This window comes from Saccopteryx leptura, chromosome 5 (genome assembly GCF_036850995.1).
Source record: "Saccopteryx leptura isolate mSacLep1 chromosome 5, mSacLep1_pri_phased_curated, whole genome shotgun sequence".
Classification (NCBI taxonomy): domain Eukaryota; kingdom Metazoa; phylum Chordata; class Mammalia; order Chiroptera; family Emballonuridae; genus Saccopteryx; species Saccopteryx leptura.
The window spans coordinates 172,723,252-172,743,348 of record NC_089507.1 but is presented as its reverse complement, the minus strand read 5'-3'; the positions used below and the strand labels follow the sequence as shown (position 1 = coordinate 172,743,348).

Below are 20,097 nucleotides of genomic sequence, written 5' to 3'. Positions count from 1 at the left end.
GAAGATGTGGCACATATACACTATGGAATACTACTCAGCCATAAGAAATGATGACATCAGATCATTTAAAGCAAAATGGTGGGATCTTGATAACATTATACGGAGTGAAATAAGTAAATCAGAAAAAACCAAGAACTACATGATTCCATACATTGGTGGAACATAAAAACGAGACTAAGAGACATGGACAAGAGTGTGGTGGTTACCAGGGTGGGGGGAGGGAGGACGCGGGAGGGAAGGAGGGAGAGGGTTAGGGGGAGGGGGAGGGGCACAAAGAAAACTAGATAGAGGGTGACATAGGACAATCTGACTCTGGGCGAGGGGTATGCAACATAATTTAATGACAAGATAACCTAGACATGTTTTCTTTGAATATATGTACCCTGATTTATTAATGTCATCCCATTAACATTAATAAAAATTTATTAAAAAAAAAAAGATGCCTCTACTTCCCTCCTCTGGACTTTCATCAGTGTGGCTTGGGGGGGGGGGGGGTCCTAAATCACAAAGAAGCAAAAACCAGCTCATGTTGCAGCAGGATTACTTATGTGAGGTATCTTCTGCGTGTGACACTGGTTGACTCCTTAGCCTCAAAGAGTTCAATCTGGCCAGGTGGCTCAGTGGTAGAGCATTGGCCCGGCATGTCCTGGGTTGGATTCCCAGTGAGGGCACACAGAAGAAGCACCCATCTGCTTCGCCACCCCTCCCGCTTCTCTCTCTCTCTCTCTCTCTCTCTCTCTCTCTCTTCCCTACCCACAGCCATGTCTCAATTGGTTTGAGCACATCTGCCTCAGGTGCTAAAAATAGCTCAGTTGTGAGCATCGCCTTAGGTGGGCAGAGCATCAGGCCTGTATGGGGATTGCAGGGTAGATCCCAGTCAGGGCACATGTAGGAATCTGTCCCAGTATCTCCTCTCCCTTCACTTGGAAAAGAAAATAAAAATGAGAACCTCCAAATACAGTCACCTCTGGGAAAACACTTGTTTGCAGTAGAAAAGCTAACAGCCTACAGGAGCCCCCACAATCCTTGGGGGGGTGTCACAGCCAGGCTGACCCCTCTGCAACATCAAGCATCTTGCCCTCAACCAGGTGACCATGGCCAAGTCCATCTCTGGGGCCAAAAGCCAGTAGGGGGCCCTGCAAAGAGTTTCAGCAGAGGGAGGCAATTGCCACACTCAAGTGCAGTTGGTGCTGGGATTGATGTCACATGGGTTAAAGACCCCTTCGATGCTGTGCTGGGGGTGGGTAGCCTCTCCCATGCCATCTCTTCTCTCCCTACAGCTCCCTGTTCCTCCAAGTGCACCCCACATGATTCTGAGCTGTTAGTACTCAAGACACTTGCTGTCACACACCTACTATTCTCTCCCAGGAAGAACAGGCTACCCCCAGTGTCCGAACACCTCACACTGTCAGGAGCACCTGACCTTCCTGTTTGTCCACAGCTGCGAGCTCTCTGCCCACTCATCTTTGCACCTCGTGAGCCTCACAAGTGCTGGATAAATGCTGGGGCAGGCGCGCACGTGAGAGCCAGCAGGCGTGACACACAGACATGCAATTTCAGGGCTTCACTGTGCACATGTAAATATGTGTGGGATGGGGCATGGGGTACCTTATCGATGGGGTCTACTTTATGCTCTTGATTGGCTACTTTGTATATGACACCACTTCCCCTCCTCAGAGGCGACCCTGAAGCTTTCCTCCGGCTCCTCAGTTCTGTAATGGCATGCCCAAAGTCGTGTTCCTGGCCACCTTCCCTCTGGGGTAAACCGAGGCACAGCTCTTCACATTGCCTGCTGAAGGTCAACCCAAACCTGGATTAGGTTTGACTTCAGTCCTGGGCCTGGTAAGTGCACCTCTAGCTGTGCAAACTCAGGTTGGCCCAAAACTTCTGAGGCACGGACTAGTCTTAGCAAGGTTCTGTCAGCACTGATCTGCACAGACTCCCCTTCCTAGGTGGGACCCACATCTCAGGCCATCACACCCACCCACCTGGTTTCGACGTTTTTCAAGGGTCTCTCTGAGTTGTGACCATGACAGTCTCAGGCTCTGACATTCCTGATTCATGTGTTCAAGTTCAAGTTCGAGTTTCTTAATTTGGTCACCCTGTTTAAAAAAAATCAGTCTTATAAGAAATATCTTAGCAGTCTGATGCAGAAAGTTCAGAAAATAACAGAAAAGTAAAATTTGCAAAATGTAAATCCCCATGAGCCCTGCAGCGCAGTGACCACACTTGAGTTGTGCTGTCATCCTTCAGCCCTTCCTCATAAATACTTTCTACCAATCAGACAGGTACAATGTCAAGTACTGTGCTTTTCTTCTTATTGTGTCCTATCTCCCCATGACATGAAATATTTGAAAAAATGGTTTTTAACACCTGTTAAAATTTATTTTATCATACAGTAAACTGTTGATGGTTGATTCAAGCAGATTCCAATTCTGTTTCTGCCATTCCAAATACCACAGAAGTGAGAACATTTCCAGCTGAGCCTGACCTGGGGTGGCGCAGTGGATGATGCATCGACTTGGAATGCAGAGGTTGCCGGTTCGAGGTCCCAGGCTTGCCTGGTCAGGGCACAAGTGAGGAGCAACTACTATGAGCTGGTGCTTCCACCTACCCCATTTCTCTCTCTCGCCTCTCTAAAATCAGTGAATGGAATCTTAAAAACAAAACAAAACAAACAAAAAAAAACCTTCCAACGAAGTCCACAGTGCTCAGGTAAAAGTCCCATACATAGAATCATGAAGTCAAAGGGTACTGACACTCTGGAGGCTCTGATACATATTTTGCCAAACTGTCCTCCAGAAAGGTTTACCAATCTGCTCTTACCATCAGAATTCCTTTCTGTTGTCTTTCCAGATACTTGGGATTTACAAAAGCTGCTGAAGTCCATGTATTTTCCAGGTGTTTGCTGTTAAGCCCCTCACTTCAACTGTAGAGCAGTGCCTACCTTTTGCCACGTCAGGGCTGCTCCTGAGGTGTTTTCGGCCGCTCCTCTATGTGCCCGCCCCTCTCTGCCCCACTACCCTCCCTGGCCTCTGCTCACCTGCAGCTCCTCCCGGTGGCCAGCCTCCTCCAGTCTCTGTGTTAACAGCTGAATGGTGATGCAGTTTTTCTCGATTTGGGACTGCTGCGTAGAGGCCTCTTCTCCCAGCTGAAGGACCCTGAGATTGAGCTGAAAGAATTCATCCTTGCATTTCTGACTCTAGAGCAAATGGGTTAAAACAAATAAGTTTTTGGTTTTTTGTTTTTGTTTTTTTAGCAAGGGAAAGGGGACAAACAGGAAGGGAGAGAGATGAGAAACACCAACTCATAGTTGTGACACCTTAGATGTTCATTGATTGCTTTCTCATATGTGCCTTGACTGCAGGTTGGGGTAGGGGCTCCAGCCCAGCCAGTGACACCTTGCTCAAGCCAGCGACCTTGGGCTTCAAACCAGTGACCTTCGGGCTCAAGCCAGCAACCATGGGGTCATGTCTATGTTCCCATGCGCAAGCCAGCGACCTTGGGTTTTCAAAACTGGGTCCTCAGCATCCCAGGCTGATGCTCAATCCACTGTGCCACTGCCTGGTCAGGTGAAAGTAATTTAAAAAAAAAGCAGCAGCTCAATTCGGATCATTTCAATAATTCTCAACCAGGGATTGTTTCCCAGGGGACATTTCCAATGTCTTGAGACATTTTTGGTTACAATAAGGAAAGGGGGCCCTGGCCAGTTGGCTCAGCAGTAGAGGGTTAGCCTGGCGTGCGGGGGACCCGGGTTCGATTCCCGGCCAGGGCACATAGGAGAAGCGCCCATTTGCTTCTCCACCCCCCACCCCCTCCTTCCTCTCTGTCTCTCTCTTCCCCTCCCGCAGCCGAGGCTCCATTGGAGCAAAGATGGCCCGGGCGCTGGGGATGGCTCCTTGGCCTCTGCCCCAGGCGCTAGAGTGGCTCTGGTCGCGGCAGAGCGACGCCCCGGAGGGGCAGAGCATCGCCCCCTGGTGGGCGTGCCGGGTGGATCCCGGTAGGGCACATGCAGAAGTCTGTCTGTCTCTCCCCGTTTCTAGCTTCAGAAAAATACAAAAAAAAAATAAATAAAAATAATAAAAAAATAACAATAAGGAAAGGGAGAATGAGTGCTACTCAGCACCCTCCAATATATAGAATGATCTGGTCCAAATGGCAATAAGGAAAATAGGAAACCATGCTCTATCCCTAGAAAAAATAATATGCACCTAGACAACCAGAGGTGGTTATATGACATAAAGATCCAAATCACTGTTCTGAAAACCTTTCATAATTTTCTCATTTCTTTCAATATTTCTAACATTATTTTTAGCAATTTAAAAGAAAACAAAACAAAACCCTGCCTGGACTGTGGTGGTACAGTGGATAAGAGCTTCAACTTAGAATGCTGAGGTTGCCAGCTTGCCCAGTCATGGCACATACAGGCAATAATGAACAACTAATGTGAAGCAACTATGAGCTGATACTTCTCACACCTCAACCCCTTCTCTCCTCTCTGTAAAATCAATAAATAAAATCTTTTCAAAAAACTAAAGGAAACACCCTGGCTAGTTTGCTCAGTGGTAAAGCATCAGCCCAGTGTGTGGATGTCCTGGGTTCGATGACCGGCCAGGCCACACAGGAGAAGCGGAGAAGCTCCCATCTGCTTCTCCGCCCTTCCCCCTCTCTTGCCTCTCTATCTCTCTCTTTCCCTCCCACAGCCAAGGTTCCACTGGAACGGGGTTAGCCAGCGTGCTGAGGATGGCTCTATGACCTCGCCTCAGGTGCTAGTGTGGCTCTGAGGCTGACCTCAGATGGGGGTTACCAGGTGGATCACAGTTAGGGCACATGCGGGAATCTCTGCCTCCTTGCTTCTCACTTGATTTAAAAAAAAATCCCTTCACCTTTTTTACCCAGTCTCCCAGTTCCCCTCCCTTCTGATAACTCATCTGTTCTCTATGACTCTGTATTTGTTCATTATTTATTTTATATTGTTAGATTCCACATATTAGTGAAATCTTAAAGTATTTGCCTACTCTGATTTATTTCACGTAGTATAATACCTTTTAAGTCCATCCATCCTGTTGCAAATGATAAGACTTCATCTTTTTATTATGGCTAATATTTCATTATATATGTGTTGATTTTTTTATCCACCCATCTACTGATGAGCGTATGGGTTGCTTCCTTATTTATCATAAAAAAATGCTGCAATGAACATAAAGGTTCATATATTCTTTCAATTTAGTGTTTTAAATTTCTTTAGATGGGGCCCTGGCCGGTTGGCTCAGTGGTAGAGCGTGGCCTGGCGTGCAGAAGTCCCGGGTTCGATTCCCGGCCAGGGCACACAGGAGAAGCGCCCATCTGCTTCTCCACCCCACCCCCTCTCCTTCCTCTCTGTCTCTCTCTTCCCCTCCCGCAGCCGAGGCTCCACTGGAGCAAAGATGGCCCGGGCGCTGGGGATGGCTCCTCGGCCTCTGCCCCAGGCGCTGGAGTGACTCTGGTCGTAGCAGAGTGACGCCCCGGAGGGGCAGAGCATCGCCCCCTGGTGGGCAGAGCGTCGCCCCCTGGTGGGCGTGCCGGGTGGATCCCGGTTGGGCGCATGCGGGAGTCTGTCTGACTGTCTCTCCCCGTTTCCGGCTTCAGAAAAATACAGAAAAAAAAAAATTTTTTTTTTAGATGTATAGCCATAACTGGAATCACTGGGTAATAAGGCAGTACCATTTCTAATATTTTGAGGATTCATCACACTGTTTTCCATACTGGCTGAAACCAATCTACATTTGCACCAACAATGTACAAGGGTCCCTTTTCTCCACATCCTCACCAACACTTTTTTGGTTTTCTTATATTACTCTTACAGGTATGAGGTAATATCTCATTATGGTTTTAATTTGCATTTCTCTGATGATTAGTGAACTTGAGCATCTTTTCATCTGCTTATTCTCTTGGAAGAAGAGTATATTCAGGTTCTATGCTTAGTTTTATTTATTTATTTTTATTAATTTTAATGGGGTGACATTGATCAATCAGGGTACATAGGTTCAGAGAAAACATCTCCAGGTTATTTTGACATTTGATTATGTTGCATACCCATCACCCAAAGTCATATAGTCTTCCGTCACCTTCTATCTGGTTTTCTTTGTGTCCCTCCTCTCCCTCTACCCTCTATGCTTATTTTTGGATTAACTGTTTAATTTCTTGGTGTTCACTGCATAAGTTCTTTATAAATTTTGGATATTAATACCTTATGGGATGTATCATTGGCAAATCTGTTCTCCCATTCAATATGTTGTTTTGTAGATGGTTTCCTTTGCTATGCAGAAAACTTTTAGTTTGATGTAGTCCAATTTGTTTTCCTTTTTTTGTGTGATAGAGACATAGAGAGGGACAGATAGGAACAGACAGACAGGAAGGGAGATGAGAAGCATCAATTCTTTGTTGTGGCATCTTAGTTGTTCATTGACTGCTTTCTCAAATGTGCCTTGATGGGGTGGGGGTGGGGGAGCTACAGCAGACCGAGTGACCTCTTCCTCAAGCCAGCGACCTTGGGCTCAAGCTGGAGACCTCGGGATTTCAAACCTGGATCCTCTGCATCCCAGTCCAACCCTTAGGCCCATTGGTTTTTGCTTTCCTTACCCAAGGAGATAAAATCACGCACAAAAATTAATAAACATGTCAGAGATTTTCTTGGCCATATTTTCTTCCAGATTTTCTTGGTTTCAAGCATTACATTTAAACATCTGATCTATTTTGACATCATTTCTGTATGTAGTGTTAAAACCTGGTCTACTTTCACTTTTTGTATGTATCTAATTTTCAGAACACTATTAATTGAATAGACTGTCTTGATCCCATTGTATGTTCTTGCTTCCTTTATTAAATATTTATTGCCCATATAGGTATGGGATGCTTTCTGGGCTCTCTCTTCTGTTCTATTAATATACATATATGTCTGTTTTTATGCCAGCACTCTGTTTTGATTACTATACCCTGTGGTATAGTTTGTTATCACATAGTGTAGTAGCTCCAACTTTGTTCTTCTTTCTCTAGATTGCTGTGGCTATTTGGGGTCTTGTGTGGTTCCATATACATTTTTGGATTATTTCTTCTAGTTCTGTGACATTCCCCATTGTTAGTATTTTTGATAGGAATTGTATTGAACCTAGATTGCTTTGGGTAGTGTGGACACTTTAATGATGTTAATTCTTTCTATCCATGAGCATGGTACATGTTTCCATTTATTTGTATCTTTTTCACTTTCTTCAGTGTCTTATAATTTTTTTGGTAGTTTCTTATCCGATTTTGGAATTAGACTAATGCTTGCCTTGTAAAATTAGTTTGGGAGTCTTCCCTCCTCTTGAATTATTTGGAATAGTTTGAGAAGGATAGGTGTTACTTCTTTGACAATTCACCTGTGAAACCATTAGGTCCGGAACTTTTGTTTCAACTGTTGAGAGTTTTTTTATTACTGCTTTGATTTTATTAGCTGTAACTAGTGTGTTCAGATTTTGTTTCTTCTTGATTCAGCTTTTCAAGATTGTATGTTACTAGGAATTTATCGATTTATTTCAGACTGCCCAATCTGTTGGTATATAGCTGTTCAGAATATTTTCTTATAATTCCTTGTATTTATGTGGTGTCAGTTGTTATTTCTCTTTTGTTCCCGATTTTATTACTGTCAATCTCTCCTTTTATGTCTATCATCCTAAGAGAGTGAGACAGGGACGAAAGAGAGGAGAAGCATCAACCTGTAGTTGCTTCATTTTAGTTGTTTATTGTTTCTTCCACGTGCCTTGACCAGGGACTCAAGCCAAACCAGTGCCCCTTGCTCAAGCCAGTAACCTTGGGCTCATGTTGATGATCCTGTGCTCAAGCTGGCAACTCCACGCTCAAGCTGATGAGTCCGTGCTCAAGTTGGTGACCTTGCGGTTTCCAAACAAAGACCTTAACATTCTGGGTGAACATGCTATGCAGTGTACCACCACAGGTCAGGCTTGGCTGTATAAATATTTACAAGGGTTATATCCTGTTTGCACTGATCCTTTCATCATTATGTAATGTCATTCTTTGTCTCAATGATTGCCTTTTTTAAAGTTGACTTTTTCTGATATATGTATTGGCTACCCAGCTCTTTTTTGGTTTCCATTTGCATGGACTATCTTTTTTCATTCCTTTACTTTTATTCTTTATGTGCCTTTCATTCTGAGGTGGGTCTTTTGCAGACAGCATATGTATGGGTCTTGATTTTTTTATTTATGTCTTTTGATTGCACCATTAATCCATTTACATTTAAAGTAATTATTGATAGGAATATATTTATTGCAACTTTATTCTTTATAACTATGTGTTTTGTTTTGTTTTTAAGTGAAAGAAGTGGAGATAGTGAGACAAACTCTCACATACACCCTGATGCGATCCACCTGGCAACCCGTCTGGGGCCGATCCTTCACTCAACTGAGCTATTTTTAGTACCTGAGGCTGAAGCTCAAACCAATCAAGCCACTGGCTGCAGGAGGAGAAAAGAGAGAAGGGGGAGAAAGTGGGAGAGAGAAGCAGATGGTCGCTTCTTCTATATTCCCTGACCAGGAATCAACGTCAGGACATCTATATGCCAGGCCGACATTCTATCCACTGAGCCACCCAGGCATGGCCTTCTTTATTCTTCTTAAAGAAATCCTTTTAACATTTCTTGTTATAGTAGATTAGTGGTATTGAACTCCTTTAGTTTCTTCTTTTCAGGGAAGCTCTGGTTCTCATTCAATTTTAAATGATAGCTTTGTTGAGCAGAGTAATCTTGGTTATAGGTCTTTGCTTTTCAGTACTTTTGAATATTTTATACCAATCCATTCTGGCCTAAAACATTTGTGTTGAGAAATAAGTTGACAATTTTATGGGAGCTCTCTGGTAGGCAACTGTCTTTGTCTTGCTGCTTTTAAGATTCTGTTTTTAATCTTTGGCATTTTAATTATGATGTGTCTTGGTGCGGGCCTCTTTGGGTCCATCTTCTCTGGGACTCTGTGCTTCCTGGACTTGTGTGTCTTTTTCTTTCATCAGATTAGGAAAGTCTTCAGTTATTAATTTTTCAAATAGGGTCTCAATTTCTTGCTCTCTCTCTTCTCTTTCTGGTACCCCTATGATATGCATGTTGTAATCCTTGATGTTGACCCAGTAGTCCCTTAAGGTATCCTTATCACTTTAATTCAATTTTCTTTTTGCTTTTTTGATTGGGTATTTTCTGCTAACCTGTCTTCTAGGTCAGTGTTTTTCAAGGATCGGTCCACAGACTGGTCTGACAGAAATTTTGTGCCAGTCCATGAATGAGTTAAATACCCTGATGTAGAATGAATATTCTAGACCCAACGTTCTTAGCTGAATTCCCTTATGCTCAAGAGTGATTTCTGAGCCCTGGCTGGTTGGCACAGTGGTAGTCGGCCTAGCGTGCGGAAGTCCCGGCTTTGATTCTCAGCCAGGGCACACAGGAGAAACGCCCATCTGCTTCTCCACCTCTCCCCTCTCCTTCCTCTCTGTCTCTCTCTTCCCCTCCTGCAGCCAAGGCTCCAGTGGAACAAAGTTGGCCTGGGCGCTGAGGATAGCTCCATGACCTCTGCCTCAGGTGCTAGAATGGCTCTGGTTGCGACAGAGCATCGCCCTCTGGTGGGCATACTGGCGACAGAGCAACGCCCCAGATGGGCAGAGCATCGCCCCCTGGTGGGCATGCTGGGTGGATCCTGGTCGGGCGCATGCGGAAGTCTGTCTGCCTCCCCGTTTCCAACTTCAGAAAGAAAAAAAAAAAGGAGTGATTTCTACCTTATAGTCCCTAGCAGTTCCAAAAATAATTCTATTTTCACCAGTTCCTAAGTGTAAAAATATTGAAAACCACTGTTCTAGATTTATTTGATACTCCGCTTCATCTAATCTGTTGTTGATACCTTGTAGCGTATTCTTCATTTCTGACTGGTCTTTCTAATGGTTTCTTTGTTTTTCTTTTACAGAGACAGAGAGAGAGTCAGAAGGAGGGATAGACAGGGACAGACAGACAGGAACGGAGAGAGATGAGAAGCATCAATCATCAGTTTTTCGTTGCGACACCTTAGTTGTTCACTGATTGCTTTCTCATATGTGCCTTGACCGCAGGCCTTCAGCAGACTGAATAACCCCTTGCTCGAGCCAGCGACCTTGGGTCCAAGCTGGTGAGCTTTGCTCAAACCAGCTGAGCTCAAGCTGGCGACCTCGGGATCTCAAACCTGGGTCCTCTGCTCCATCCAATGCGCCACCGCCTGGTCAGGCTCTTTGTGCTTTTTAATGCTTGCTATCTGTTTTTTGAACTTCTTACCAAGTTCCTTGAGCATCCATTGTTTTTAACTTATCTTATATATTGCTTGCTTTCATTTCATTTAATTCTTTATCTGGAGATTTCTCTTGTTCTTTGTTTTCGGGCATGTTTGTCTCCCCATTTTTGGCAGTCTTCCTGTATTTGTATATTAGGCAAATCTGCTATATCTCCCAGTCTTGGTGTGGTGGCCTTGTGTGTAGGTGTCTTGTAGGACCCAGTGGCACAGTCTCCCTACCATTTGAGCTGGGTGCTACAGGAATACCCCTTGTGTGGGTTATGTGAGCCTCCAGTTTAGTTGAGTCTTAACTGCTGTTGGCCTATCCGTGGGTGGGTCTGACTCTCAAGATTGCTGACTATAAGGATTGACCCTGACCACAGCGTATAAGCTGCTGTTCAAGGGCTGACCTCACAAACAAGATCATACCAGCAGGGTGTGGTGCCTGCTGAGATCTCTCTTTCAGCATGCTGCTTATGAAGCTAATTGAGTAATGCTCTGACATGATCTGAAATCTGCCACCAGATACATTTTCTCTGGGGCATCTTGGGAGAAATTCCAGTGCAGGTCAATGTCAGGCACTACCGGTAACTGGCCCTGGACTACCTTTTAGAAGCTACAAAGTGATTCAGTTTGTGACTGCCTCTGCTGGGTCTGGGTGTGCATGGAAGCGGCCACCACCTTCCACCAGCACCGGTAAATCAGCAAAAGGCCCAAGGCACCCCAGATCCACCCCCACCTGCCAGCTCTCAGTCACTGAATAAACCGGTGATGTTACACGAGTTGTATGAGGTAGGTTCTCAGTGAGTCACCAGGAAGAGGCAAGTGGTGTTTACCAGATTGCTACTGACTCAAACCAAGTGCCAGTTTTGGGTCTGAAGTCACACACCAAAAGTACCAGCATACATGAAGGCCACCTGTCACCTGCTGGATGCTCACAGACCTACTTGGTGTGCTGGGATCTCAGGGAATCATCAGGCTGAGGTAGCAGAGTTCATCAGCCCCAAACAGACCAAGATCTGCCATGTGAAAAAGGGCTCTAAACAGGAATGAGGTGGTCAGGCTTGGGAGGGAAAAACGGCCTATCCCTGGAGTCACACAACTGTCTGTCCCCAATTCCACCTAGATCTCCTCAAAAGGCGCCTTAGAAAGTCTACAACAGGGGCCTAAGCTGGCCACAGCCAGCTGACTTCTGTGCAGGCAAGGTATGGCCATCATGAGTTCAGAGGGTAGGGTTAGTGAATCTGTAGTGAGGAGGAGGCTCTAGTCAGGCTTGTAGGGGTGAAGAGAACTGCTCCAGAACTATACAACTCAGCCTCTGATACCCCAAGTCTGCCTGGGCCTCCTCAAGAGCTCTCCAATAAAGTCTACACCATAGAGCCAGGCAGCTGACTCCTATGCAGGGCATGAGTTAGCAGGGCAGGGTGATAAGGAGTCCATAGGGTGGGGTTACTGCATTCCCCCAGGCTGGTGCCATATGAAGGAGAGTGATCAACTCAGGGAAGATGGCATCTGTAGGCTATATATGACAGGGGCTCAGCACAGGGTCCCTGAAGGTTATTCCTTCAGCTCTCTCACTAGAGCCATACAATCTGGTCTCTCTTCATATGACTCAAGTCCACTGTGAGCTGCCCTCCCTTCATCAGAGTTTGAGATGAATGGCTGCAAATGAAATTTTGTGCACTTGCCCTTTAAGAGGGCACCTGGATTTCTAGCGGGCTCCACCTCTCCTGGGTGGACAGAATCCCGGCTGATTTTCACAGCCAGATGTTTTGTGGGCTCCTCTTCCTGGCTTCAGTACTCAGGACTGGGGATCCTGGCATGGAGTTGAGACCCCACATTTCTCAAGGGAGACCTTACAGCTGAGATATTCCTCCAAATTCTTAACTACCACAATGGGTGCAGGATCAACCCTTTTCATGTTTTTGCTTTTCATACCAGTCTCAATATGGCTTCTGTGAATCCTTGGTTATAAGACTTCTCTTCAGCTAATCTTCAGTTGGTTAATCAGGTTGATTGCTCTAGAATTTAGCTGAAATTTCAGTTTGATCCTGGAAGGACATGAGTGTGGTTTCCACCTATTCTGCCGCCATCTTGGATCCCCAAAATTATTTTTCTATCGTCATACGCATTCACCTTTTCCTCTCAGGAAAACCTTGATTCTATTAATAGCCAGATAGGGAACCTTCCTTCATGTCCTGGTGTAAACATGCTAGTTGATTTTCTTTTATTCATCTTTACTTTACGAAGTCTTTCTTTGGATCAAACCCACAGAATAGTTGCAAGTTTACAGAGAACATCCATGTATCCTTTACAAAGGCTCACTGGCCTTTACTTATCTGCTTTGCAACTGGTGTTCTCTATGCACACACACAGCGTGGTTTGTAGAGCCACAGCCCTGTACTACATTGCTCTTACAAGGCTGCCATGCATGCAAGTCGGGCTCTTCGACATACACTTTGTTGTGCCATACACATTCCAGTTTTGTCAACAGGCCCAAATATGATCTTTGGAGCACCCAGAATCAGGTAGTTCCTTCATCTGTCAGGTTGTCTTAGCCTCCTTGAGTTTGGAATGTTTCCATAACCTTTGCCTTGTATGACACTGACATTAAAAAAAAATTTAACTTGACCAAGCAGTGGCGCAGTGGATAGAGCATCGGACTGGGAAGCAGAAGACCCAGGTTCAAGACCCCGAGGTCACCAGCTTGAGTGCAGGCTCATCTAGTTTGAGTAAGGCTCAACAGCTTGAGCCCAAGGTAACTGACTTGACAAAGGGGTCACTCGGTCTGCTGTAGCCCCACGGTCAAGGCACATATGAGAAAGCAATCAATGAACTAAGGTGCCTCCACGAAGAACTGATACTTTTTGTCTCTCCTTTCCTGTCTGCTGCTCCTGTTGTCCCTTTCTTTGTCTCTCTCTGTCTCTGTCACACACACACAAAAAAGAGTCTATTGATTTTAAAGAGAGGAGATAAGGGGGAGAGAGAGAGAAAGACCGTGTGTGTGTATGGGGGGGAAGAATCAACTCATAGTTGCTTCCCGTACGCACCTTGCCAGGGCAAGCCTGGGGTTTCAAACTGGCAACCTTGGCATTCCAGGTTGATGCTATTATCCAGTGGGCCACCACAAGTCAAGCAACACTGACATTTTTGACAAACATAGTCTCTTCTCTTCTCCCCCCTTTAACAGTTCCTCATTTGGGGTTTGTCTGTTGCTCTCCTGTGATTACTGTCAGGTAATATATTCTGGCCAAAACACTGCTCAAGTGCTGTTGTATCCTCCTCAGGGCACCACATTGGGAAGTGTGAGAGGTCAAATGTCTCTTGGTATTTCTGTTGATCACCGCTTTTTTTTTTTTAACAGGGATAGAGAGAGAGTCAGAGAGAGGGATAAATAGGAACAGACAGACAGGAACAGAGAGAGATGAGAAGCATCAATCATCATTTTTTCGTTGTGACACCTTAGTTGTTCATTGATTGCTTTCTCATATGTGCCCTGACCGGGGGGCTAGAGCAGATGGAGTAACCCCTTGCTCAAGCCACCGACCTTGGGTCCAAGCTGGTGAGCTTTTTGCTCAAGCCAGATGAGCCGCGCTCAAGCTGGTGACCTTGGGGTCTCGAACCTGGGTCCTCCGCATCCCAGTCTGACTCTATATCCATTGCGCCACCGCCTGGTCAGGCTATGTTGATCACCTCTTTAATTCTTTTTTTTTTTTTTAGTGAGAGGAGGGGAGGCAGAGAGAAAGACTCCTACATGCACCTTGCCAGGATCTACCTGGCAAGCCCACTAGGGGGCAATACTCTGCCCATATGGGGCTATTTTTAACACCTGAGGCAGAGGCCATGGAGTCATCCTCAGCACTTCAGGACAATTTGCTCGAACCAATCGAGCCATGGCTGCAATGGGGAGAACGAGAGAGAGAGAGAGAAAGAGAGAAAGAGAGGGGAGGAGGGGTGTAGAAGCAGATGGTTGCTTCTCTTGTGTGCCCGAACTGGGAATCAAACCTGGGACATCCACACACCAGGTTGCCACACTACTGCAGAGCCAACTGACCAAGGCATCACCTCTTTAATTCTAATTTGCATTCATCTGGGTTTTAATTGCAGAAGGAAAAATTATATGTTAACAGCTGTCTTCTGAGCACATGGGTATTTTGCAATTTATAAGAAAAACAAGAGACAGAGGACTAGATACATCAATACTATCAGAAAACTGCTGGATAGATCCACAGTATAGGATGGCCTACAAGATGACTGCCAGGTCTCTCCAAAATGTCAGCATCATTGGGGAGGAACAGGTGTTCTAGATTAAAAAGACTAAAGACACATCATGGCTGACCATATTTTCAAAAAGACATCCTTAACAGCTTCTCTTATCCCACATCTCCTCTGCAGTGTGACGTAAATACTCACAAAAATGAGCCTATGTCCCTCCATGTGGCTCTGTGGGGTCTACGGTAGTGATATGGAGTAATTTCCAAGGTGGGTTCAGAAGCCTTGAACCTTCCACCTGGTCCTTCTGAAACACTCGTTCTCTGATACCTCCCTTCATGACACTCCCTCGAGAAGCACGGCCCCAAGGATATAGCCTCAAGATTATTCTAGCCCCAGCCATCTTGGTCACCTCACCTGTTCAGTCTTCCCAGCCAAGGTGTCATTCTCACAAAGCAGAGATAGACTGTCTGCTCTGTGCTGTCTGAATCCCGGACTCACATAATACATAGCACGGTAAAGAGGTTTTTATGCCAGTAAACCCCAAATAGCATTGATAGTTCAATGTGGTGTGTCAACCTCAACTGGACCCTAGTTCTAAAAAGTTTACTATATAAGAAATTTCTGAACAGTCCGAACAGGTGATGATGCAATGGATAGAGTGTCAGACTGGGGCACTAAAGACCCAGATTAAAAACCCCGAGGTCGCTGGCTTGAGCATGGGACCATAGACGTGACCCCATAATTGTTGGCTTAAGCCCAAAGGTCTCTTGCTTGAAACCCATGGTCGCTGGCTTGAGCAAGGGGTAACTGACTCAGCTGGAGCCCTCGGTCAAGGCACATTTGAGAAAGCAATCAATGAACAACTAAGGTGCCACAACTGTGAGCTGATGCTTCTCAGCTCTCTTCTTGTCTGTCCCTCACACACACACAGACAGGCAGAGGAATTTCTGAACAATCAGAGTAATGTGGATTGGTATGAATACTGGTCATGATTAAGTTCCTTTAGTGTGATAGCAATACTGTGGCTAGGTAGAACATGCACTTTTTTTTTTGTATTTTTCTGAAGTTGGAAACAGGGAGGCAGTCAGATTACCGCATGCGCCCAATCGGGATCCACCAGGCATGCCCACCAGGGGGCGATGCTCTGTCCATCTGGGGCGTTGCTCTGTTGCATCCACAGCCATTCTAGTGCCTGAGGCAGAGGCCATAAAGCCATCCTCAGCACCCAGGCCAACTTTGCTCCACTGGAGCCTTGGCTGCGGGAAAGGAAGAGAGAGACAGAGAGGAAGGAGAGGGGGAGGGGTGGAGAAGTAGATAGGCGCTTCTCCTGTGTGCCCTGGCCGGGAATCAAACCTGGGACTCCTGCACGCCAGGCCAACGCTCTACCACTGAGCCAACCGGCCAGGGCCCAAGCACTCATTTTTAAGAGACACTTGCTGAGATATTTTGGAGCAGAGTATTATTATATCGGTTACTCTCAAATGGTTCAGAAAACACATATATGGACAGAAGTACAAAAGCAGATATAAACAAATAACTGAAGCACATATTACAGTGAACAACTGTAAAATTAAGGTTGTTGTGTGTGGCTGGTCAGTTTATTATCATTTCAACTTTTCTGTGTCTTTACAGTTTACATTAACCAAAAGCTGAGGGAAAGAAAGCAAGTGGATGCCTCTAATCCATTTACAAATGTGTCCTGGAGATAAGCTGGAATAGGGTAGGGGTCAGGCAGCTATCTGAGCCCAGGAAATCTTCAAATAGGTCATTTATTAAAAATGCTGGTCCTCAGGCAAACGTAGAGTCTGAAGATTCATTTTAAATCAATCCCTGAATTATTCTCCCAATGGAGGAGGCCCAAGCAAGGCTACCACACATGCGTGGAAGCAAACACCCACATCTGGGAGCCAAGACAAGCCACTCACCACAAGCAGTCTGAGGCAGTCTCTGTGGCAGAACCTCATCAGTGCATGGGAAGAGGGGGGCCAGGAGAGAAAAGCTGGGGGACTTATCTCGGGGATGGAGCAGGGATTTAAGAAGCTGAAGGTAACAAAAACACTCCTGGAACTAATTAGTAAGCTCAGCAATGGGCAGGATACAAGACCAAGAGATAAAAATGCATTGTATGTCCACGTCCCAACAGTGAACATGCAGAAACCAAAATTCAAAACAGTACTATTTGGGGTTTCTGGTCTGGCACGTAAAGAGCTTTAAAATCATTATTCCCATCTCCTAACAAGAAAGAAAGCGGAATAAACTGAAAACCAACAATGCTTCTTCGCTCCATCAGAGAATTGAGGTCACAGGGCAAACCAGCACCCTGAAAACTAGAGGCGTAGGCAAAGAGAACTGCTGTTTACCGGGAGCAGATGGCTGGAGCCTGAAACAGGACGGGATGCTGGTGCTGGAAGAGTGAGTGCTGGGGGCTGTGCCTGAACTGGCTTGAGTCAACAAGTCATAGGAGGCCAGGCTCAGGGGAGCCCCCCACTTTCCCAAACCTCAGAAACCCTTACAATTAAGATCAGAGAAAAACGCCCTCTCGCTTCTAACAAGTATAATAAAGTGACTGCTACTGACTTTATTATGTCCCCCCAAAATTCATATTGAAGACCTAACCCCCAATGTTATTATATTTGGAGATAGGACTTTTAGGAGGTAATTAAAGTTAAATGAGCTCAAAGGATGGGGTTCTAATCTGATAGTGCTATGACCTGATAAGAAGGAAAAGAAGAGACAGCCTCTCCCTCTGTGTGCACGCACTGAGGGACGGTCATGTGCAGACAGTGAGGACAGACGTCTGCAAGCCAAGGGGAGAGTTCTCACCAGGAGCCAAATCAGCCAGCACGCTCATCTGGGACTTCTGGCCTCCAGAACTGTGAGGCAATAAATCTCTGTTGCTTAAGCCCCCAGCCTGTGGTGTTTTATATCCTAGCAGACTGCTACAGTGACCATTTTGAAGTACATTCACAGCACTCTGTTCTTCTCTGGCTCTCAGAGGAAACCACTTTCCCAGAGTGGAACCAACATAGGAGAAAGGGATACACAGTGGCCAGAATAAAAGAGCAACACCAGCAACTGCTGACAAGGATATGGAGAAACTGTATCACCAGCAATTTCCACATTGCTGGTGGAATGTAAGTTGTTACAGCCACTCTGGATAACAGTTTGGCAGTTTCTCATAGAACTTAACATGGAACTACCACACATACATAGCTCAGCAACTTCACTGTTGGGCACTTATCCCACTGAAATAGAAACTTACCATTTTACAAAATCCTGCACAGTTATATTCATAGCGGCATTATTTGTGATGGCTCAAAACTGAAATCAGCCCAGCTATCCATTAAAAGGTGAGTGTTAAAACAAACTGTGGGACATCAATACCTTCGAATGCTATTCAGCAATAGAAAGAAGCTATGCCACTTGGATGACTCTCCAGGGTTATATGTGTGCACAGCCAGTCCCAAAGGTTATATTCTGTATTATTCCTTTTATATAACACTTTGAAATCACACAGTTTTAGAAGTGAAGGAAATATTATTGGTTGTCAGGGGTTGGGGTGGGAGTAGGGCGCAGGAAGGAGGTGGGTGTGGTTATAAAAGAACAACATGAAAGGTCCTTGTGGTGTCAAGGACCCTTCAGTATCTTGACTGTGGAGGTGAATATATGAACCTACATAGGGAATAAAATTGTGTGGAACTTACACACAAACACACACACGATTACACAAGTATAACTGGTGAAATCTGAATAAGATCCATGCATTGTATTTAATAGCTTGGTTGTGTTATTTGTAACAGGCTAATTTGTGTCCTCCCAAAATTCACATATTGAAGCCCAAACCCCCAATACCTCAGAATATAACAGTATTGAGAGACAGGGTCTTTAAAAGACGTGATTAAGGCCCTGGCCGGTTGGCTCAGCGGTAGAGCGTCGGCCTGGCGTGCGGGGGACCCGGGTTCGATTCCCGGCCAGGGCACACAGGAGAAGCGCCCATTTGCTTCTCCACCCACCCCCTTCCTCTCTGTCTCTCTCTTCCCCTCCCGCAGCCAAGGCTCCATTGGAGCAAAGATGGCCCGGGCGCTGGGGATGGCTCCTTGTCCTCTGCCCCAGGCGCTAGAGTGGCTCTGGTCGCGGCAGGGCGACGCCCCGGAGGGGCAGAGCATCGCCCCCTGGTGGGCAGAGCGTCGCCCCTGGTGGGCGTGCCGGGTGGATCCCGGTCTGTCTGACTGTCTCCCCGGTTTCCAGCTTCAGAAAGAAAAAGAAATCATAGTAATAATTGACTGCACCAAAAAACAAAAGATGCTGAAGTAAGTGGGAGTTTGATGAAGAACAGAACATTTACATAATATCAAAGTATCCACCCATAAGATGAGAAGAATAACTTGACTGTGGAGTAGCCTGGCCAACACCGCTAACCAAGAATCACTAGTAATGGGGCCAATCACTGTGTCCAACTGCATGAAATGAGAACACAATACCAGTTTTTTATATTTCTGCCAAAGATGCATTATCTCAATCTAATTACAAGATGCATTATCTCAATCTAATTACAAGGAAACATCAAACAAAACTGAGGAACTTCCTACAAAATAACTGCTTGTTATCTTTGGAAGTGCCAAGGCCCACGGTGGGTGAAGCATCAACCTGGAATGCTGAGGTTCCTGCTCCTCCCCCTTCTCTCTCTCTCTCCCTGCCTCCCTCTCTTTCTCTCTAAAATGAATAAAGTCTGTTTAAAAAGTGCCAAGGTCCTAAAGCCCCAGGGCAGACTGAAAGAGCCTGAAGGCCAAGCACGATTCTGCCCGGGTGGGAGGGCTGGCAGAGCTGACCAGGCAGGAGTAACGCAGGGACCCGCACCACATTCATTTCCTGATTTTGAGGGATGAGGGGTTGACGGGTCACAACTCACACTCAAATCTTTCAGAAAAAAGTTCTCTATTTCCTTCTGGTACATTTGAAATGACTTCAAAATAAAAAGGAAAAAAGGAGGCTGTGGCAGCAGCATCATGCCAGGTGTGGATACTTGACCTGTTTGCTGAGCTCGTCCATTTCAGAGCAGGCCTTCTCCTTGTCTCTCTTTAAAGCCTCCATTTCCTTTCTGTTGAAGAAGCAAAATTAACATCACTTTGGGCAGCCAGTTTCTTTTTTCCCAGTCATCACCCTGTGTAACTGCAGCCTTGGATGTGTAGCCACACAACACTATCACACCTGCTCCTGGTACCCTGCAACCACTCTGCCTGTTCTACACTATTCCAGCTGCGGCTGCTGACCCAATGCAGATCCCAGTCCTCAGAACCAGAGGACACTGCCACGGTTACAGAACGTCCTTCACGACATTCCTCAATTCACCCATTAATTCCTCTTCAGCACAGCCTGAGACTACTCACTACCAGCAGCATAAAGGCCAAAGTGGCCTGACATTCAAGAAGTTCTTGTCCAAGGGGTGCTGGCAGCAAACGGAAAAAAATGGTTTCTAGATTGAAAAAATTTTTAGATTTCAGAACTGCTATAATGTAATAGCAATCACTTACTGACCACCTGCTCAGGAGTTCACATTTTAATTAATCAT

The 20,097-nt window shown here is 45.7% G+C and overlaps 1 protein-coding gene across 6 annotated transcripts in view; it reads right to left on the bottom strand.

Moving 5' to 3' along the window:
- Positions 1-20,097, bottom strand: part of NINL (ninein like) — a 217,475-nt gene that overhangs the window by 10,617 nt on the left and 186,761 nt on the right. For 5 of the 6 annotated variants that reach the window (XM_066386922.1, XM_066386923.1, XM_066386921.1 and 2 more), the window contains 3 exons: positions 19,557-19,626; positions 3,044-3,202; positions 1,989-2,102 (listed from right to left, as the gene is read on the bottom strand). In XM_066386922.1, coding sequence (XP_066243019.1) covers positions 1,989-2,102; positions 3,044-3,202; positions 19,557-19,626 — 343 coding nt within the window. The remainder of the gene's footprint in view (positions 1-1,988; positions 2,103-3,043; positions 3,203-19,556; positions 19,627-20,097) is intronic. The other variant, XM_066386926.1, reaches the window with a different exon arrangement.